The sequence below is a fragment of the Pseudophryne corroboree genome, chromosome 1 (assembly GCF_028390025.1).
Source record: "Pseudophryne corroboree isolate aPseCor3 chromosome 1, aPseCor3.hap2, whole genome shotgun sequence".
In the NCBI taxonomy this organism is placed as follows: Eukaryota; Metazoa; Chordata; class Amphibia; order Anura; family Myobatrachidae; genus Pseudophryne; species Pseudophryne corroboree.
The window spans coordinates 381972432-381995881 of record NC_086444.1 but is presented as its reverse complement, the minus strand read 5'-3'; the positions used below and the strand labels follow the sequence as shown (position 1 = coordinate 381995881).

The following is a 23450-nucleotide window of genomic DNA, read 5'->3' as shown; positions in this document are numbered from 1 at the left end:
TAATCTTTATTGAAGGATTAGATTAATGAGGACAGCGGCATAAAGTATTGTTTCTCCAGCTGAGGTTAAAGATATCGGCACATAAATGTCAACGCTGCACTTTTACCAGTCACGGCTATAGATCTAATAATGGAAACCAACAATTGTATTTCTGTAGAAATTAACCTCTTCCTAACAAATAGTACCAGGAGGGTGCCAATGACACCTGCCATTAGAACCTGTTTGGAGAATTGGACGCAGCTTTCTTTCATGGCAATTTCTGTTGTTCTTCGTATTTCAGATTCAGACTAAGGGATCTATGTACTAAGCCTCGGAGAGAGATAGATTACCAACCAATCAGCTCCTAGCTGGCATTTTTAAATGGCAAGTCAGGAGCTGATTGGCTGGTACTTTATCTCTCTCCAGTTTATCTTTCTCCAAGGCTTAGTACATAGACCTCATAGTCGAACACAGATATACTAGTGTTGCACATCAAATTAATCTGTGCAGTCTAGTGAAGCCTTTTTTTGCACTGCACTGCAACTAAGACGCACATTGATGCAACAGATGCTACAACACTTAGCGCTGCTCATTCACGTCAGACGTCTTGCGCAGCATGGTGTATTTAGGCTAGGTGTAGGAGGACGACATCTCTGTATCTGTATGGACATCTTTCAGAATCCTCATGTTGGTAAATAAGTCTGTGTAGCTTTATCATCAAGTGTGTTCAAGTGTACTGTTAGTATTAATAAGCACCAGCACACTCCATAACACTTTACAATCAGGAATGACCATCATAAGCTACATATCACAATAAGTCAGTGTGGAGACTTGCTATTTTAGCATCCAAGTTAAGGGGAAAAACTTTTTTTTTTAAATGAACTGTCCATGGACACAAGGATTTTGCATTATAACATCATAGATCAAGTGTGCAGTTTTATTATCCATGTCCATTACTTAATAAACAGTGGCTCTGACTGAGTCGGACGCAAAGGGCCTGCTTTTGCATGAAGCCGAGGAAGGCAGATTTACTACCATATGCTAATTCTGTACGGCTAATGGAAGAATTTGTGCATCATCCCACGCCAACCACATTTTTTACCTCAATCGCCACAAGAGTCATTAAGTATCTGCAGTTGCACCAGCGGCCTGCTTGGTGCAAGAGATTAGTTAGAAACAGAGGCGTAACTAGGGTTTTTGGAGCCCAGGGCAAGATCAATAATGGCGCCCCCCCCCCCCAAAAAAAAAAAAAAATTTTTTCTTAATAAAAATAAATTAATAAAATGATAATAAAAAAAAAAATACAAAAGGAAAGTATGTGCAGACGCCACCGGTGTCACTGTATATAAAGATGTCAGGGTGTGTGTGTATGTATGTGTATGTAGGTGCGGTGGTCGAAGTTGAATTTTTGAAGGTGGAATGAAAGAGTGCAGATAGCAATTATGCGCGCGCCGAAGGCGCGCGCGCTCCGGAAAAGGGGTGTGGTCACTCAAAAGGGGCGTGTCCTTCAGTGTAGTAGGACCCCTTATACGATCTAGTACTGGTGCCCCTTTCACATTATAGCACACGGTATGAGCCGAAATTCACATTATAGCACACAGTATGAGCCGAAATTCACATTGCCCCACACGGCATGAGCCGAAATTCACATTATAGCACACAGTATGAGCCGAAATTCACATTACCCCACATGGTATGAGCCAAAATTCACATTATAGCACACGGTATGAGCCGAAATTCACATTATAGCACACGGTATGAGCCAAAATTCACATTACTCCACATGGTATGAGCCAAAATTCACATTTCCCCACATGGTATGAGCAGAAATTCACATTACAGCACACGGTATGAGCCGAAATTCACATTACAGCACACGGAATGAGCCAAAATTCACATTACCCCACATAGTATGAGCCGAAATTCACATTATAGCACACGGTATTAGCCAAAATTCACGTTACAGCACATGATATGAGCCAAAATTCCCATTATAGAGTTAGGGGATCCTAGCCCCAGAATTAACATGGCCTGTGGGGCACTATGATGAGGGGAGCCCACCCCCTTAATAGACTAATTGCAGAGTTTAGCAGCGGAAGGGCTGCAGCGGTTTCTCACCCCAAGCTGCGGCGCTTCTGCCACCTCCGACACTCCACATCTTCGGCACCACCCGGGATGCAGAGCACCGCACCGGGTATGCACCCTTTTCAGTGTGGCCTGCTGCGCTCCGAAGGGGTTCTTGTTTCATGCTGCAGGATCCCGATGTGCGCCTTCCTCCCCGCTGTTACTGTCACGGTAAGCATTAGTATCGTTTACCGCAGAGGCCATTTTCTGAGGCATATGTGTTAAACCTCAGGAACTGAGATGCCCTTCTCACCATACAGCTGTGTGGCCGAGCCGGGCGGGGGGACAGCCAGCAGCAGCATGCCGGATATCAGCAGCAGAGGGTGCGGGCTGTACATACTTGAGGCAGCTGGATATTCAACAGTGCTGAAAGCCTCCGGAGCCCGCACCCCCGGAGCTGCAGTACACCGGCAGAGGACACCCATCCCCCGAACCCTGCGTAGCCCAAAGCCGGAGATCAGCAGCATGTTGAACGCGGAAGCAGAAGCTGCTTATTGCCGGTCAGCATGCTGCTGATCTCCGGCTTTGGGCTCCGCATGTGCATTACAGCCCCCACCCTCGGCTGCTGATATCCGGCATGCTGCCCCTGCTGCTGGCTTTCCACCCGCCCGGCTCGCCCACCCAGCTGGATGGTGAGTGAGAAGGGCATCTCAGTGCCTGTGGTTTAATACATATCTCTCTTCGGTAAATGGCCATTAGTACATCCCACACACACTGATTACACACACACAGACTGGCCACCCCCAAATCCTACACACACCCACTCAGACTACACACACACACACACACACACATTCTCATACTTTCCTCTCCCCCACACACACACTGGACTGCAAAAATTTACACACACTGACACTGTTCCACACACACACACAATTAACACACACTCACACTGTCCCACACACACAATTAACACACACGCACACTGTCCCACACACCAGTGGCGTGCGGTGAGGTCAGTGGCGTGCGGTGAGGCACTACAGCCATAATGTCCGCCGAATCCTGTCGATGAACCCTACCGCCACCGAGCCAATGCCCACCACTGCCTCTGAGCCGATGCCCGCTGCCACCACCAATGGCTTACAAACTCGCCCACCATCAACTGACCCAGCCCTCCGCCACTAATTTGCAACTCAGTCCAAAGTCGCCAATGCCCGCTGCATGCCTGCTCATCATACTTATGATATATTGTACATTTTTATAGAAAAAAATAATAATCAGTGTTTGGGACTGGGAAGGGAGCGGGAGGAGGACATGAATGCAATTTTGTTGTCCAGGGTTTCCATTAACTTAATGGAGAAGGGTCTGAATGGGTTAAAAATGTAAAAAAAAACTGCGTGAGGTCCCCCTCCTAAGTATAACCAGCCTCGGGCTCTTTGAGCCGGTCCTGGTTGTTTAAATACTGGGAAAAAATTGGACAGGGGTTCCCCGTATTTAGACAACCAGCATCGGGCTCTTAGTCCAGTCCTGGTTCCAAAAATACGGGGGACAAAAGATGTAGGGGTCCCCCCATATTTTTAAAACCAGCACCGGGCTCCACTAGCCAGGGACATAATGCCACAGCCAGGGGACACATTTATGTAGGTCCCTGCGGCCGTGGCATTACCCCCCCAACTAGTCACCACTGGCCGGGGTTCCCTGGAGGAGTGGGGACCCCTTAAATAAAGGGGTCACCCCCCCTCCAGGCACCCAAGGGCCAGGGGTGAAGCCCGAGGCTGTCCCCCCCATCCGTGGGCTGTGGATGGGAGGCTGATAGTCATGTAAGTAAAAAAAGAATATTGTTTTTTGTTGTGGAACTACAAGGCTCAGAAAGCCTCCCCGCTTGCTGGTACTTGGAGAACCTCAAGTACCAACATGCAGGGAAATAACGGGCCCGCCGGTACCTGTAGTTCTACAACAGAAAAAATACCCAAATAAAAACACAACTCACACACCGTGACAGTAAAAATTTATTAAAGCACACTGACACACTCACACATACTTACCTATATCCCACGCCGGTCACGTCCACTTGTCCAGTAGAATCCAATAGGGGTACCTGTAAAAATGAGACAGATTACTTACCTACATCCCACGCCGGTCACGTCCACTTGTCCAGTAGAATCCAATAGCGTTACCTGTAAAAATGAGAGACAGATTACTTACCTACATCCCACGCCGGTCACGTCCACTTGTCCAGTAGAATCCAGTAGGGGTACCTGTAAAAATGAGAGACAGATTACTTACCTACATCCCACGCTGGTCACGTCCACTTGTCCAGTAGAATTTAATAGGGGTACCTGTAAAAATGAGAGACAGATTACTTACCTACATCCCACGCCGGTCACGTCCACTTGTCCAGTAGAATCCAATAGGGGTACCTGTGAAAATGAGAGACAGATTACTTACCTATATCCCACGCTGGTCACGTCCACTTGTCCAGTAGGGGAATCTGTAAAAATGAGAGACAGATTACTTACCTACATCCCACGCCGATCACGTCCACTTGTCCAGTAGAATTCAATAGGGGTACCTGTAAAAATTAAAATGATACTTACAAACTGCAATCCACAGGAGGAGAGAGAGAGAGAGAGAGAGAGAGAGAGAGAGAGAGAGAGAGAGAGAGAGAGAGAGAGAGAGAGAGAGAGAGAGAGAGAGAGAGAGAGAGAGAGAGAGAGAGAGAGAGAGAGAGGGGGGGGGGGGGAGACTAACCTGCTGCTGGGGAGACCGGCACACACTGCAGGGCCACGACGGGAGGACGGAGCCGGCGGAGGAGGGGGAGAGCCGCACACCGCCGCTCCTGTCAGCGGCAGTGGAGGAGGATGGGGCGCACACTACAGACGCCAATAACCGCCGGGACAATTAACACACACACACACACACACACACACACAATTAACACACGCACACTGTCCCACACACAATTAACACGCACGCACGCACACTGTCCCACACACACAAATAACACACACGCACACTGTCCCACACACAATTAACAAACACGCACTTTCCCACACACACACACACACACACACACACAATTAACACACTCTATTGTGACAGGCACAGCAGCCGGGGAGACAGGGAAAGCGCCGCGGGTAGCGCCGGCGGAATCCCTGAAGCATGGGGCGAGTGGGCCGTGCAGGTGCCGGTGGCGCCCCCCTCTGTTGGGGCTGCCATGGCGCCCAGGGCACGTGCCCTGCTCGCCCCGTGCTAGATACGCCTCTGGTTAGAAACAGGCTTTTATTCTCCTTATGCAGAAATCAGAATTGTGCAGAGCTTTAGCTACACAATCAGATTAGTCAGACTCTATTATATGCATTTCTGCACTGCATGGTAAAAATCTTTATTTGCATCAGTCTCAGAACCAGGCCCAATATGCTGAAATAGTTAATGACAGGGTAACATGCTGTCATTCACGAGACACAGGTAAAACAGGTAATACCTCTTACAGTAGGGCATGATTCAATTAGCCACAGGCTTGTATCGCGAACGTATTAACCCATGACTACAAACACTTAATCCGGAATCTTTGGGTTAATGCGCGTTAACTGCAGACTTATCTGGTAAGTAGCTATCAGTGGTTGAAAATTCAGACTGAGCCCTCACCGGTAGTCATTGAACATTAACCATCTCTGTTCTTGGGACAAGCCTCAGATGGTTTATTAAGATCCTAAATTGGAATGAAGGTAATATTTTGTAGCGCCATGCAGTGAAGTGCATTATAGTTCTATTGTCATATTAAAAAAAAAACAATACATGAGAAGCAAAACTTAAAAAAAACAAAAACAAAACATATTAAGCAGTAAGTATATATCTGTTCAAGACATACATACCAAAAATGAGAGACCCATCACAGGATTAATAGAGGGAGACTGATCTTCTGAGCGGTTATGCTCGTCTGGAAGGAATGCGTTAGCTAGACCCACATAGATGCCTTTGCACTCAACTAGTACAGTTTTTCTCAAGGCAATGTGGGAGCCTGCTAAAATATACCTTTTTATAATGTATCAGCAGATTAAATAGTTAGAAACATATCTTGTAAATTAGATATAAAATACAAAAAAAACCTTCTTCCTTATCCATGAAACTATATTTAAAAACAAATGTAACTATGTAATAGTCTGCGATATGCAGTAATGGGTGCGACTTTGGAGAGTTAGTTTGTAATTTGAAAGTGCAAAAAATTTGTCTTTTACAATATTAAGACTTTAAAATATGGGCTAACTTGCTGGAACCGCACACGTGCCTGCATCCTATTACATAAGGCAATTGTGCCGAGTTAGATCAAATGGTTTTGCAATCATGAGGAGTATACTGCGCTCTTTTAAAATATCATTAATTTTAAACCATGGATTATCTGTATGTTTCAAAGATTTTTTTTTATTCATCTTAAATTCCAATAATAATAAAAATTAATCAATATTAAACCCCAAATAGAAGAAAAGTAATACAGAAACATCGGGATGCAGTCAGAAGGTCAACACTCACTATGTGGACAACTAGCAGGCGTTGGGTATATGATCCCGGCAGTCGAGATCTAGGCAGAATAAGAATGCTGGCATCCCGTCCGCCAGAATGCCGGCAGGGGGTGAGCGCGGCAAAGCACCTTGCAGGGCTCGCTGTGCTCACCATGCTGCGGGGTTGGTGGCTCGCTGCGCTCGTCACAGGTTCTATTCCCAATCTCTATGGGTGTCGTGGACACCCACGAGTGGGAATAGGCCAAGCGCAGCTGCAGGCATTCTGGTGGCCAGGATCCCGGCGTCAGGATTCTGATCGCCGGGATTATAACTACATCCCGTTACCAGGGCTTGATTAAGGTTTGTGGGGACCCCTACCAATACACGCCAACATCATATAGTGGTGAGGTTAATATGTGTAAATACTCCCAGCACCACAAACGTGACAAAACACACTGTAATGCACCTAGATTATTATGCCACACAGAACCTCTGTTCACATATGCCACAGTGCCCCCACGCTGGTGATGTAGCTATGTGCGGGGTTCCTGTGCAATCATCCCCCCCATCTGCTTAGCTGTTACTCCTGCACTGACAGCGAGTAGGTCAACCTCGCAATGCAGGCACGGGTACCAGACACGGGTATAATGCTATTTTAATCATGTGGCTGTTACATCTTTAAACATGCCTCTTATCGTCACTCTTAAAGTTATAACAATACTGCATGGTTACAATGCTTTAAGTACCATTACACCCGTGTCAGGATCCTTGCGTCAGCATTGTGAGGTCGACTTGCTCACTGGCCACATAGTTAATGCCGACCTCCAAAATGAAACCAGAGACATTTAGGGTACGATTCTGAATAAGACACTTCTGCAGCTGCGTTTCCATTTGGCTGTGGCAGTATGCTTATTTGTCTTCATGCAAAAAGGCAGCGCTGCCCACTGGTTTTCTGTCTGCGGACGTCATTAGCATCAGGACATACGACTCACTCCTTGCAGAGTGCAAAAACGCGTCAGAATCAGATATCTCATGTACATCTGCACACTCTAAACAAGCACCGAAGTCGGGACAACACATCTACGATACTCCCACAAGACAGATCTTTTCCTGGCGCCTGCACAGTAACAGCCCAGCTGCCACCCATTTCACGCAAGAGATCTGACAACGTACAAATCACTGTCTGCACTTTCAATCTCCATCTGTGGGCATATGCATGTTGCTATGGAGCACGCACATTGTTACGGAGCACGCATGGTTTCCAGATATCTTCACGATCCATCCGCATTTAGATCTGTGCCTGACCCAAAGTCATGCCCTTTATTTCCGAGTAAAAGTATATATGAAATGTATGTACATCCGTACCACTTCATTTTATGTTCAATTCCCGTAGAGGTCACATGGAGAGTTCTGATGCTACTCACTGCAAGCAACAAATTCCCGATTTGCCTAGTTAGAGGATACAACATATCACTATCATCTGGTAGAATAGTTAGTTACATTCAGATACAAGAGGAACGTATTTAGTAAACGTGATGTTCTCTTCTATTGCTAAATAATCATCCCTTGATAATACTAGATGTCTCAAGCACACAATCAGTGTTACAAACCGGGCCAGAGAGACTTCTGGCAAGCCCAGGTGATTGTATGAGCATGGCAAATGGAGGTGGTACAGCTGATCTTTGATCGCCTCCTTTGCACTACAAGGCTCTCACAGAAGCACAGGCCTTACATAGCTGTAAATAGGGTAGTACGACCCATGCGCTCTCAGAGGACACATGCCCTGTGAGTGAACTGGCCACATCCAATCACAACAGCCGATCTGTGTATGCACCGCTGCAATTAGGGTTGTCAATCACGGGATCAGGATCGGTGGGATCCCGGCCTAAAATTGGCCGGGATTTAATCCCGGGAACGGAGCTTCCAATCCTGGGGATTTCGGGATTGGTCACCACCTCAGTTTTTTCTATGCCGGGCAGCATTGAGCGTCCTCAGGAGCCTCAGATGCTGCCCATCTCCCCCTCGCCCCGGCTGTGCACACTGCGCAGCGTGACGTGAAGTCAGAGGTCATGCTGCGCAGACAGCCGGACCTCACCAACGCCCTGCACTGCCCGCTGGACCTCACCACATAGCAAGTGGCCCACCCTCCCTCCTATCCAGATTAGGGCGAGTTATCTGGGCTGGCCGGGCCATATTGAAAAGAAGCCAATCCTGGTTATCCCGGGAATGTTGGGATTGATAATTTTTCAATATTAATTCCTGGGATTGAAAAAAATGGCCCGGGATTGGCCACCCTAGCTGCAATTTATAATAGTAGCGGTGCGCCTGGCTCCTTCTCTGCTGGGCACACCATTATTAATGCACATTACATTGGCAGTGCTCCTCCACTCCTCCCCTGCAGTGAAGTCCTGCCTCCCGTTCGTAGACACATTAACTGGGCGAGTGCTGCACATAGGGACAACTACAACAACTGGTGTAATAAGATTTAGGGTGTACTATTGTGTTGCTACACACCTTCCCAACGATGCCACGCCACCTTTGGCGGTACTGTCCCTATTTAAAATATGGGTTGGGTACCAAAAAGTCTAGTTACACCTCTGTTACAGACAGTCTATACTTGTCTCCTCTCGGTACCCCTGGTTACAAGTGCTATGAGTGCCATTTTCCATGAAAGGAAGGAACCTTAGGTAAAAACCCTTCTTTCTTCCAAAACCACTTTGACCTCAAAACTTTGTTTTAGATTTTAGACTAAGGATATATTTAATATTTTTGGCCAGGTGGATATATTATATATATTTGTCTCCAGGAGATATAGAACATTTGTGTTATGACCAGCAGTAAAGTATTTATTTTCCTGATGAGTATACGGGATCCTATGTGACACCCAGCACTGTACTTATGAAAAACAATAACTGTTGGTACTCCCATCTTTGGTTTAATTTCTAGCAAAGCATTTTTTTTTTTTTTTAAACCAATTTGTCTTTGAGGATATGCACTTGCCTATAAATGAATTTGGGTTTTTCTGGCAGATTCTTGGTGAGAATAAAGTTTTTCTTTGAAATACACTATTGTTTCATTAGAATTTGTCAAGGTATACTTACTGTTTAATATGGTACAGGGACCCTATAATCTGTCATGTAATAAACATTTCATTTCTTTCTTGTTTGTTGTATTTTAAGATGTGAGTAAAAGATAATGCACAAGATAATCACTTCCCCAATCTTTATCTGTTGTTTGCATCTACAGAGCTGCAAATAAGTACCTTCAATCCATCATAAGAGTGTAGTCATCCTAACAGTGGAGCTTGCTAGAATTTAGCAATAACCAGTTGATGAGTCAGTCTGCATAGTAAGTCATTGCTACCCGCACACCAGAGCGGTCTGAAGGTTTACCACACATACAAGTCGAAGAGAGCAATTACTGTATTAGAGAAAGAATATAGGCAGGAGTCACCCCTGCCCACACTCCAAATACTCCAGAGAGATACCCTGAAGGAAGCTCAAAAGCTTCTTTTTCAGTAAGTAAAATACCTGCGGGTAATCCTCTAGAATCTGTACATTTACGAAACTGTGATAAGAAGAATAAGACTTCCATTTACTGTATTATACAGTTCACCATTTTCTCATTATACCTACTGTTTATATTACGCAATTGATTTATAAGCATCTTGTGACACTAAGCAGTTTAATTATTTATTTAAATAGTTGACACTTCCTATCCATCCAACCAGTGATACTGTATGTCTCTGCCCTTTCATACACCCTCTACTCCACTCAGACTACCCGATGGGGAACCATAGTGCTTCGTTTTCAACCTTTTGCATTTTTCACAGTATATGGTAAATTTACTTTAGTTTCTAAAATAGCCAAGTGGTGGTGGTGTTGTCAAGGACAACCAGATTCTATAGTTTTCTAGAATGCAATATAAAAATCTTATTGGTTGCTTTGGGCAACGTCCCCAGTTTTCACTTTTAGAAACTTTATTAAATCTACCTCAGTCTTTTAACTTGGAGAATACATTTTTCTTCCTCAGTCTCCTGTATGATTTTTTCACTAATTTACCTTTCTTCCCAGTTTTGTGCAACTCTGTTATCTACATGTATGTCACACTACCTTAAGCACAACATATCCAAAACAAAGCTCATCTGCTCTTCTTTCAGAATCACCATCTCCCAAAATATCAATAACCTCACAAATTCATCAGTCTGTGAAGGAGGCCTTAGAATGACATGTTACTTCGACCTATTCCTTACATCCAGTCTCCTTTCCAATCCCATCAAATATGGTTCCAAAACAACAAGTAATCTTAAACAACACCTTCCTCCGTCTCTTATTATCACTTCCTCTCTTGACAGATCGCAACCACCCCTGCTCCCTGAAAGTTACTTACTAGATTTAATAGGGACAAATTTACTAATGGACTGTGTTCTCGCCCTCTACTACCCTGAACAAGTATTTAAACTCTTACCATCAGCCTATGTTGTCTCCCTCAATCTTGGCATTTAGCTTAATTAGTATCCAAAAAATGTTCTAACTCTAATGAACACGTCTGGGGAAAACCATGCTCTTGCCAACTTCATCTCAGTGCTGCACTTATCTAAGTAGTCCTGCTTTAAGTACCCCAACCATCACTGACCTCTTTGCCACCTTTACCCATTTCCTCAACCCCCAGTGTACACCTCCCTGCTAGTGACTGCCTCCTATCTGCAATATTAAATCCATCTATCATGCCCTCTCATTCCCTCCTGCTCCCCTCCCCAATCCCACACCAGGCCCTTCCTTTCTCCCTGCTACAAGTCTTGAAGTACATAACCACCATTCCTCCTCTCCTCTTTCCACTTGCCCTCTTGACACCACACTTGCTCTCCTACTCTGGTTCCCTCATCCTAGTGGCTGCATCCACCATGTCTATACTCTGGTAACTTCCCCTCTGCCTTCAAACATACGGAAGGAACCCCATCTTGAACATGCCACTCTCTCTAATTACCATCCCATCTCTCTCCTTGCCTATGCCTCCAAACTCAAGTGGGTCATCTATAACTACCTTACTTCAATCCTCTTCTCCCATTCCCTCCTTGATCCACTTACACTTACTGATGGGATGGGGGTCAACAATAACCCTCTCACTGCTAAATACAAAGTCCACTAGACTGTCTTCCCGCAGCTACAGGTGGGTTATCTTTTAAGGTTCACCTCCCTTCTGTAGCCCGACAAGCAGGTGGAAGCAGCCAGAAGGTTGCCAAGGGGACGATCAGGTGGGCTGAGCCAGGCAGTTATCTTCCAAAAACTGCTGGAAGCCCCCAGTCTTGCCTCTTGGAACCCCTCTCACTCCCGCCTAGAAGACCTCTCCCCATGCCACTACCCACTTTCCCTGCTACAGGCTGAGCACATGCCCACAATCTTCAAATCTTTACATGCTCTCTGAAAACCAGTCTCTTAATTAAAGCTTATAATACTCACACTGATACAACTATACCAAATCTCCTCTCTACGCCACACTCCCTTCTTAGTCCAGCTGCACCCTCATAACCTCTCTTATGAGCAACAGCATTTGTCTACCTTATATGTCCCATTTACCCCACTGTCTGAGCACTGCGGCAGCTTGTGAAAATGAACTTAAATATTCACTATAATACATAATAATCATACTGACTCAATCTCTTTCTTTTCTGCCTCTTCATTGGTAAGATCTTCTTCCACACTATAGTCCAAGACAGACCCAACTCCAAATGCATGATTGCGCCTTATCAATGGTTTAATGGACTCCTGGTCTTCTCCAGCAACAAACTGGCCATAGAAGGTCATCTTCATTAGTGTTTCAAAAAGCCTCTGTCCAAGTATTTTTCTTGATAATTTGAGCAGCTTAGAGAAAACAGACAAAGGCCAAAATAAAGTTAATTTTTTTTTTTTTTTAAATGTATTACTTCTTCAAATTAGATTTACAGCAACATTCAGGGCTCTATACTTTTGACTAATCTATCCATAACAAGTACTTCTCCAAGCTACTGTACGTATCATGCATTCTCTATAATGCCTATTTTCTGTCCGTGGAGTCTGAAACTGTTTTTTCTGCAAGGAATCAAAAAGCATCAGAAGTGTAAATGCCATTGGATCCAATTTTCATGGGTTTACTTGCAGCCGGAAAACAGCAAGCATGGGAAGTTTATGCAAGTACACCCTAACCCAAATCAAAACACAATACTCACACACAAAACTCATCCTATCGGTAGTCATTGTACTAACGGTATCATATGGAGAATATTATTTTCAGCATATCACACTGGGTGTGGTTCATAGGGTCGACCACACTAAGTCGACACCCAGAATAGGTCGACACAAGCATTAGGTCAACATGAGCAATCTCGACATGACAAAAGGTCAACATGAGTTAATTTTTTTTTGGTGTCGTTTTCTTCGTAGAGTGACCAGAAACCCTAGTTAGTGCACAGTGTCGCTTCGCTCGCCATGCTTTGGGCAAGGAGCCCCGCTGCGCTCGGCACAGATTACCGTTCCCAATTGTAGTCCACGTGGATCGTAAAGTATGAAAAAGTTCAAAAAATTTAAAAAAAAGTGAAAAACTCATGTCGACCTTCTGTCATGCCGACCTAGAAACCATGTCGACCAATAGTGTGGTTGACCTAGAAACCAAATACCATCACATTTCTAATACTAAAATTAGAAGGACAGGTTTTTTTTTTAGCTATCTGTAATTCTTCAATTGACTACCTATGTAGTACAGGGATGGTAAAAAATATTTACACAGCTAGATGAAGCAACGCCAGAAAGAAATTTAAGAACTTAAGGAGTCTCACTGTACCGTAACAGATCACTTTCCTTGGCACTTACAACAGCACAGAGGTTTGATTTGCACAATGCAACACACAAATAATAATATTGCTGGCAAAGCTAACCGAAAAACGCAAATGGACGATTTTAAGTCAACTGTGCATGCACTGCAGCCGCAATGAGCGTGCGCGAGCCATCACTATGCGATAACACCCTGGAAGTATGCGATTGCATAGTGATTAACAGGTGACGGGCTTCTGGCGTGGAGGGCTGAGCAGGAAACGCGGGTGTGTCAAGGCCATTTTCAGGAAGGGCCGATGCATTTCCTGCGAGTGGAAACATAGCGGTGATGCTGCGTAGGGAAGGGTCCACCTCTATTTGAGGTTTTTGCCATATAATCGTAATTAAATTGTGATTGCACTGCGAGACGGCGGACCCCAGCATGTGATTTTAGTGGTCACAGATTTTGCTAACATTGCAAAATCTGCGACCAACTCTGAATAACCTCCAATATCTGTGCAATCGGCCAGATATGGCCATGGGTGATCCCAGATTTGCTTTCAAAGTCATATATATTGTGCAAAATACTTTCAACAGTCCTGAAAGTGTGTAGGGAAGGTTTTTGTTGCTTGGCTCTGCCCAACTGCCAGAATACCGGCAGCAGGATCCCAATGGTGAACAAGCCAGCAATCCTTGGTAAGTATACTCTGCCAAGCCTAACCACCCATCTGACAGTCTATCACTAACACCCCCCCTTCCTTTCTGCAGCCTAACCCTCCACACTCACAGCATTAAAGGTGCCCATACATGAGCAATCACAATTTACACATTTGCAGATTCAGATATTTTCCTAGATCCAGAAATTGTTTTCCATCCAAAGAGCGCATCTTTAAATCTTGAAAGTGCCCATACATCATCTCAATCAATTGTAATTTTTTTGGTCGCAATGAGAAGAATTAAATAATGGGCAGTACTACTACTCCTCCCACCCCCTTTCTGAACCCTTCTGTTAACAGATAAATACTTGCATCCAACACCACACCCCACCACCGCCCCCTTCCCCTCCCCTACCCTTTGTGACCTGTAAATCCTGCTTGTGATGGAGGTGAAACGGTTGGCCTATATGCTGATACACTTGAAAACAAAACATCTAGATTTTTAGACATGTTTAAAAATCTGATGTGATGATTACGATCACTTTTTGAGAAGTCCATACATCAACGATGGATTGGGCAATCACTGCAAAATCGTCACATGATGATACACGATGATGTATGGGGGCCTTAATCCTAAACCCATCATCCCGCAGCCTAACCCTCATACTTACCACTTCAAGTTGTTGCCATTTCAACCGTCGGGATCCCACCGCCAACAGTCAAGAAAGAAACACGTGCAATCATTGGGAGGAATTCAATTAGTGACGATAGCCATCACCACAATGCCTGCCTGCCCACATATCATCCAGTTACAGCAGCCAAAATATTGCAAAGTTTTCCTGTGCATCTCTATAGGTTGGGAGGCAAAATGTGTGATGTAAAATGCACACAATTTGCCGTTCTAGAATGACAAATTATGGGGCTCATTTATCACCTGCCTCCAGCAGGCGAAGCAGAATCCCCGGAAACAGCCCTGTTTTCTGTGTGTTTTTCGGGAGAAAGGTAATAATCGGTGAAACATCAGAAAAAAAGTCAGATAAACGGCCGTTTTTCGGACCCAATGTTTTAACGGGGATAATTGGATATCCCCCTTAGTCTCAACTGATAGTGGGGGCGCAATGGCCAGCAAACTGTAGTGTAGGAAGTGTTGGTGGTGGGGTGAGGTCAAGGCTGCTTTGGCGGTCTGGAGGCATCAGGATTGGCATCAACAAGAAAGGGGCAGTGTTGTAATGAAAGGTGGCTCACACCCACCAAGAACACGCCAAGGGGTGGCCCGACCCCTAAATACACCCCTGCTTTCACTGCAGCTCAGTTGACCACACAGACCAGTTGCCTGAGGCACTGAGATCGAGTTCTCTAGTCCTGGTGGAGGTAAGTTTTATTTCATTGTTTTTTATTACAACAATAATAGGAGGAGCATCATACGGGAGGCAGACTCAGGAAGGGGCACAGCAGAGAGCTGATGGCGCAGCCACATTCTCAGGGTACTTTTTGTGAAAAATACCCAAGAAATACAGGGAGGGGATTTGCAGAAACAGAGCTCTCTCACAAGCTCTGTCCTGGGATGTGAAATGTAATACATTTCAGCAGTGTAGGACTGGGGCATGGAGGGCCCACCGGGGGGATGCAGAGGTAAAGGCCCATGCTTAGGGGTGTGGCCAGCTGCCACAGGGGCTTGGCTAACATGGTATGGGCCCCATGATAAATATATATAGTAAATACTTCTTTTCTCAGAAGGCCATGAAAATATCCTTCATACCACATTTTCATTAAAGCCGGGTACACACTAGGCGATCAGACAATACATTGTTCCAACGCAGATCGGAATGATATATTAGCCACATCACGGAGTATGTACCCGTAATTGAGTGCTCCCATGGGTCGTTTCCTGGGTTGACCTGTCAGGCATGCCGCATACCTAGGGTTGCCACCTCATCCATTTAATTCCGGACAAATTAATTACACAGGTTCTGCGGCTGGCTGACTTCAAAACTCCATTTCACTTTTTTTTTTTTTTTTTTAAATCAGCCACAGAACCTGTGTAATTGTCCAGAATTAAAGGGATGAGGTGGCAACCCTACGCAATGGATCTTCCCTGTGAATAACAGCATGACAACTATACAATGCGCCATCAAGCAGTGTGTACGACGGCGCAATGTATCATGCCGACGCTGGATATACATATTGTTTAGTCTGTACCCAGTATTAGCAGTGATGACAGTAGATTATTGTTTTCCATCATAAGTAAATAACAGATATTTAATCTGGGTACACACTGGCTGATATAGGCAGTTTAAGTCATAGGTTCTCAAACTCGGTCCTCGGGGGCCCACACAGTGCATGTTTTGCAGGTCTCCTCACAGAATAGCAAGTGAAATAATTAGCTCCACCTGTGGACCTTTTAAAATGTGTCAGTGAGTAATTAATACACCTGTGCACCTGCTGGGTTACCTGCAAAACATGCACTGTGTGGGCCCCCGAGGACCGAGTTTGAGAACCTCTGGTTTAAGTGAATGGCAGATCTATCATAAGCCTATAGGTGGGTTTGTACCCCCAATATATCTGTGAATGACGTCGTTCACAGACATATCTGTGCAGTATGGGCAATATATCTGCATGGGGTGTGGATCATGGGTCGACAACCACTAGGTCGACAGTGACTAGGTCAACACGAGTGTTTTTTTGTGTCGTTTTCTTCATAAAGTGGTTACCGTTCCCAATTGTAGTCCACGTGGATCGTAAAATATGAAAAAGTTCAAAAAATGAAGGGGGGAAAAAAAAAAAAAAAAGTTTAAAACTCACGTCGTCCTTTTTCCATGTCGACCACCAATAGTGGTCAACCTAATGAGTATCGACCTAAGGACCAGATACCATCTACATGTACAGCATATCAGGCGATCTGGCTGTGCGGGTGTAGTAGGTAATGCCAGCGCCTGGGATCCTGACCGCCGGCATGCAGGCAGCGGGGTGAGTGCAAAAGAGCCCCTAGCGACCTCGCTGTGCTCGCCACGCTGCGGACACGGTGGCACGCTACACTAGTTAATCTCCCTCCAGGGGTGTCATTGACTCCCCAAGAGGGAGAATAGTTGTCGGTATGCCGGCTGTCGGGATCCCGGCGTCGGTATGGTGAGCGCCGGGATCCCGACAGCCGGCATATGAAGTGCCTCCCAGCTGTGCATATGGTAGGTCTGCTGATCACCTGTATACTTGCTGTGGGAAGAGGGCATCACACTGCGGGAGGCAAATTCAAACGCCCACCCAGCTGAGGATACTGACTGACACATCGGGCATCCAATCAGTAAGTGTATACAATTATCTTGATCAGCAGGTCCGCCGTGTCACTCAGGTGTGTACCCACATTAGGCTATGCACATGTGTAGACAGCAGCTGCATTTTACCACTGACAGCACCCATGGATTGACAAGCCACTCACCACTGGCATCATATAATCGATGGTTCTTAAACACTGATGGTCAAGAGCCAGTGGCCACCCCTAGCCTTGCTTAATCACTTTAGCATCTCACCTGCTGATTCCGTTCTACAAGGGCATCCACAGAGCAGAGCCAGAAGACCAGCATACTCCTCAGCAGCTCCCACGTGGGCTTGCTCCTATAGGCTTCCTGCGTGTTCTCAAAATTCATAGTAACAGAAGGACAAGACTTCAGCCCCCCCAGATGGTCGCTTCTTCCTACGCGATCCACCTCTGAGCCCGGCAGCCACTGCTGCACCTCTGCCGGCTCATCCTGCGCCTTGCTCTCAGCAGCCGCCTTCACTTTGGTGGCTGCTGTGGTGGATCTCTCCCGTACGGCCAGCACTGTGTGGCTCCTGATGCTGAGGGCCAGCCGGGCTGCGGCTGCGGACATCTTACTGCACGCCATCTGTCTCCTGTGTAGGGTCCGGTACACGAGAAAGCTGCGAACAGATGATACATAAAAGGGCGTGATAGGGAACTCCCCAGCACTACATTCCCGGAGAGCAGCCCCAGCTCCCTCCCCCCGGCACACACCCACGCTCCCTGATTGGCTGCTGCCGGATTATGTAACGCAAATAGCAGCGTGCTATGACCATCATATCTCTCGCGTCATGTATCTGCGAACGCGGGAGATCATGTTTTAGCAGCAGCAGCAGCAGCAGTCAGTGGCGTCTGTACCTGGCTCAGGACAAACAAACGTCATTACAAGCAAACAAAGCTGCACTGTCTATTTATCAGTTTGCCAATATTATGTACAATATAGAAAAGGTGATGTAGGTATTAAAAGAAGATAATACATACAGAGACTCAATATGTGCGCGAATACCTGTGTAAGTTCACTCGAATGCTTTGAGCTTAGCAAAGAAATTGACTAATGGGGGTCATTCCTACCAGATTGTACGCTGCGCTTCTCTGCAGCCGTGCGATTGGATCGGAACTGCGCATGTGTCTCGGCACAGGGTAAGTATGTCTAGCCCTAGTCTACTCTAGTCTACTGTTGCACAAAACTTTTTTTGCATAGCATAGCTGCACAAGCGATCGCAGCCTTGCTATGCAAAAAAACACTCATCCATAGGCGGCGTCTACCTGATCGTAAGGGCAGCAAAAAGTTGCGTGCGATCAGGTCAGAATGACCCCCACATGGGCCTAATTCAGATCTGATCGCAGCAGTACATTTGTTAGCTAATGGGCAAAACCATGTGCACTGCAGGGGGAGCAGATATAACGTGCAGAGAGTAAAGGCCCATATAGACGGGCCGATGTCAGAGAGATGTGTCACACATCTCTCCCGCCGCTCAGCACAGCGCGATGTGTGCTGAGCGTGCGGGGAGAGACGGGGGGGGCGCTCACTTCACCCAGCGGGTGAAATGAGCAACCCTCTAGATTGGCCTGCATGCAGGCCAATCTAGCAGCAGCGATGCGCGGGGCTGCGCATCGCTATCGCTGTAAGGGGTACACAGAGCGATCAGGGTTAAATTCTAAGCAATCTAGTCAGATTGCTTAGAATATCGCTCCGTGGGTACCCCCCTTTAGATTTGGGTGGGGTGTGTTGAAACTGAATTCTAAATTGCAGTGTAAAAATAAAGCAGCCATTATTTACCCTGCACAGAAACAAAATAACCCACCCAAATCTAATTCTCTGCACAGGTTATATCTGCCCCACCTGCAGTTTTGTCTATTAGCTACCAAATTTGCTGCTGTGATCAGATCTGAATTACCCCCTATAATTTCTGTAATAAAGAAGAGTTAAAGAAGAGTTTTTGTTAGAATCGTGCAGTTTGTGAATAGCCAGCTAACTATGGGGGGTCATTCCGACTTGATCGCATGCTGCAGTTTTTCTCAGCCAGCCGATCGGGTCCGGAGTGTGCAGGGCAGCGACGGGGAACGCCAGGCAGCGATTTTTCTAACAAAGATTTTGATCGCAGCTGCGATCGCAAGATGACTGACAGCAGAAAGGCGTTCCGGGGTGTCAACTGACTGTTTTCTGGGAGTGGAGAGGAAAACGCAGGCGTGTCCAGGCGTTTGCAGGGCGGGTGTCTGACATCAATTCCGGGACCTGACATCCTGAAGTGGTCGCAGTGGCTGAGTAAGTTCAGAGCTACTCAGAAACTGCACAAAAAGTTTTTGTACAGCTCCCCTGCACAAGCGTTCACACACTTGCACAGCTAAAATACACTTCCCCATAGGTGGCGACTATCTGATCTCACAGGCTGCAAAAAGTTGCAGTGTGCGATCAACTCGGAATGACCCCCTATATCAGCAGGGTCGGACAGGCCATCTAGCACCAACTGCCAAATGCCTGATGATGATGATGATTATTATTATTATTACAATTTATTTATAACAAGTGTTTCACAGCGCCGTACAGACAACACACAGTAGAACAACACGGTATACAGAACTTTACATCACAGAAAACTAAAACTCAGCACAGGTAGCACCACAGTTCTCAGTACACAATACAGCTGAGATGTCAGGAAGCAAAGAAGTAATCGGCGTACTACTGCATACCTCCCAACTTTAAAGTCTGGAGCTGCGTGACAGTTCTGTGCACTGAAAAGGGGGCGTGGCCTCAGTAAAAGGGATCGTGGCTTCATGGCAATGACGCGACCGCCTGCCACGTCTCCCATTATCGTCACAGTGGGGGCATGGCCAGCGCTCTGTGAGCTGCTGCGATGCCCCCAGTCCCTCTTGTCTCCTGTGAAGAGACTCTGTGCTAAGAGCAGAGTAACAGGAGACCTCCCAACTGCCCGACCACCACTGCAGGACATTGCTCTTGGGCGGGACAGTCCCCCAAAAAGTTACTGTCCCCCGAAAATCGGGACAGTTGGGAGGTATGCTACTGGGGGCAGGCAGCCATTGTAAGAGATGAACAGTCACGAGCAATAGGAAATGCAGGTATAGACAGGCACTAAGTAGGAGAGAGCTCTAATTAAAGTGTAGAAGAAGAGGGCGGTGAGAACAGGAGGGAAGAGGGCCCTGCTCTAAGGATCTTACAATCTAGGAATGAGCCAGTCCAGCATAAAAGCCTGCTGCTGGAGCACACAGAGAGCCAGTGGCTAGCCAAGCAGCTCCGCCTCCCAGCGCTCTGTTAAGACTCCCGACATACAGAAAGATGGGGCATGATGATTGTGTTCCCTTGTCGTGCACGAACCCTAGAATGCCATGGCTTCTTCAGAACCCAAGTCTATCCGTGCTATCTAGTATCCAAAGTGGCAGCACTCAGTCAGAAAATAACAATTACAACTCCGTAGGAATATTCAACGTTTCAGCGATTTAATGCTTCCATCAGGGTCCTTAAAGTATGTAAAGGTTATGGTAGGTGGTACCACACCACTGCAATATCTTGAAATGGGCAGACCTGCATCAGTTATAATCTGAGATTTCGAGAGTCAACTTGTACACAGACTAGACTGCTCGCAGCAACGCGACATGAATTATCGTCAGTGACGTAAAGAAGCGGGGTGCAAACATGGTATGTGCCCTGGGCACCGTGGCAGTCCCAGCAGTGGGGGATGCCACCGGCACCTCCATGGCCCGCTCGCCTCACTGTGCCACAATTGCGCCCACTGCCTCCGGAACTCCGCCCGTCCTCCCACCATAGGTGGATTCAGGGGAGAGGCAATCACAGCCCCAAGCCATCACGCAGCACCGGACTCCTCCCGGCCCCCAGTCAACGGCACTCTCCTCAGCCTGCGCTAAGAAAGCGCAAAGCCTGCGGCCAGCCCATGCTCCCGTTTCAGTGCGTCGAGGCAGGGGAAGCCAAGGCCAGAGGTGGGGAGCCGCTGTCTGTCAGAGCTGTCTGCTCTGCTCCTGCAGTCTCTATAGTGTCCACGGAGGAGCCTCCATCACCACGGCCAGCTAAGCGTTACCTCTCCGGCAGTCAGCTTGGGAACCGAAGGGAAGTTGGTGGATGCAGCCAGGAGGTGGTGAAGCAGGATCTGCGTTCACATGAGGGGTGTAGTTGGAGGCCAGGGTCTGGGCCAAGCAATGTCCAGAGGATTTATGTTTTTTGCTGGGAGAGTGACAGCATCAAGTACTCCCAGGGTGAGTGAGCATGAACTGCAGCCCCCCACCATTGTCCTGTGTTACATATAAGGAGGGAATTCAATTGTTTATTTGCGCCCGATCTCCCCTCTAAAATGACGGGAGATTGCAGGGTGATATTCAGTTGACCCCGCTTATCGCGCTCATATCATTCGGGTTTAGCCCGGTAAAGCAGCAATACCCGACTAAATGAATGGGCGCGATGCAAAAAGTCATGATTGGGCAGCCAAACGGGTCACTTTTTGCGCATTTCAACTCGCCACCCCCGGGGCGGGGTCTGAGCTGAAAAGCAGACACCGTCAGCCATCCCGCCAACACAGAGCTACAATTAAATAGCTCCGTTGGGTGCCATCTGCTTGCGGCTGGTGGGTGGACCAATTGAATTCTGCCCATTGAATGAAGTGCGAGGGAAGACACAGAATGAAGTTAGGGAGGCTATCCAGTACAGAAGGATGGTGAGAAACACGGAATATGAGAAGACACAGGGGAGATGAAGGTGTTCAGAGAGATGACGCGGGGGGGTGATGGTGTTCAGCGGGACGACGCAGGATAGGAGATGATGGTGTGCAGAGAGACGAGGCAGGGTGGGAGATGATGGTGTGCAGGGAGATGTCGCAGGGTGGTAGATGATGGTGTGCAGGGAGATGACGCAGGGGAGGTTATGGTGTGCAGAGAGATGTGCAGGGTGGGAGACAGGGCGGATTTTGCGCGATTTTTTTAAAGGCAAAATCCGCCCTGCCCCTTTTGCACGGCATCCATTCATGCAATGGGAGAGGGCTGGGGGAAGCCCAGCACCTCCGTCGGTGCTGGGCACGCCCCCAACAGTGGTGTCACTGGCCACAGACGCCCCCTCTAGCAACGTCTGTGGGCCGCACCGCCCACAAAAATGACGTTCCCATGGCCACGCCCCCTAATTTACACGGGCGCGCCCCCGGAGTACGGCGCCCTGCCCTATTTGATTCCTAGTAGGAACACTAGGTGATGGTGTGCTGAGAGATGACGCAAGGGGAGGTGATGGTGTGCAGAAAGACGCCACATAAGGGGAGGTAATGGTGTTCTGAGAGACGATGCAAGGGTAGGTGATGGTGTGCTGAGAGATGAAAGTGAAATAACAAAAGGGAGTGGACCACCAGCGCTGTTACTGTCAAAATGCCCAAAGTGTCTTTAAAACGTTGTTATTCTTCAATTAAACATCTGAAGTCCTTTTAATAGTACCTTACTCACCGACGTGCAGTGAGATTTCCTCATATAAAGGTATCTTTACTTTAGACGATTTACAGTCAGCAAACGCTTATTCTTATGACTTCATACAGAGAATGTGCCATAATGTAAACAAAACATCATCAAAAACTAGGGAAAGTGGATGCCAATATTGATATACCTTACTCACCGACGTGCGGTGAGGTTTCCTCATATAAAGGTATCTTTTTCCTCTAGCATTCAAATAAGCATCAAAAGGGCATATGGTAATGGACTCACCATTTATCAGGGCCCTATGTTCATCGAAAGGTTTCTTTGTGACTCCACCAACAGTCGTTTCCAAAAACCTGGTAATTTTTCCCTTAAAATATTGATAGGAATGCTGGATTCTTCATAAAAATTGTGTTTTATTCATAAAACCAAAAAGACCAAAACATTAAAATAACATTAAAAATCAGGGGTTACATCACTCCACTCCATAAGGACCTCAAACATCATCCAGTTGCCAATTAAGTCCCCGAGGGGAACAAAAACGGGGATGGGGTGAATTTTGAGGAAAAAAGGTCTTACTCCTTTATCTGGATGGGGATGTGAACTCCCTACAGCTCATAGCACCAACGCATTTCGGAAAAAGTTTCCTTCCTCAGGGTGTAGAGTGTGTAAGCCTGGTACACATATTTATACCAAACCAACCTATTCATAAAAGGGGAAAAAAGACATATAGTCTCAAAAGGCCCCGCACAAGCTG

At 46.7% G+C, this 23450-nt stretch overlaps 1 protein-coding gene across 1 annotated transcript in view; it reads right to left on the bottom strand.

The window, feature by feature from the left end:
- Nucleotides 1-17985, bottom strand: part of PRODH (proline dehydrogenase 1) — a 231562-nt gene extending 213577 nt beyond the window's left edge. Inside the window, exons 1-2 of the mRNA XM_063913160.1 lie at nucleotides 17508-17985; nucleotides 12195-12403 (exon numbers count right to left, since the gene is read on the bottom strand). Of these exons, the coding sequence (XP_063769230.1) occupies nucleotides 12195-12403; nucleotides 17508-17861 (563 nt within the window). The 5' untranslated portion in view covers nucleotides 17862-17985. The remainder of the gene's footprint in view (nucleotides 1-12194; nucleotides 12404-17507) is intronic.
- Nucleotides 17986-23450: the final 5465 nt, after the last annotated feature.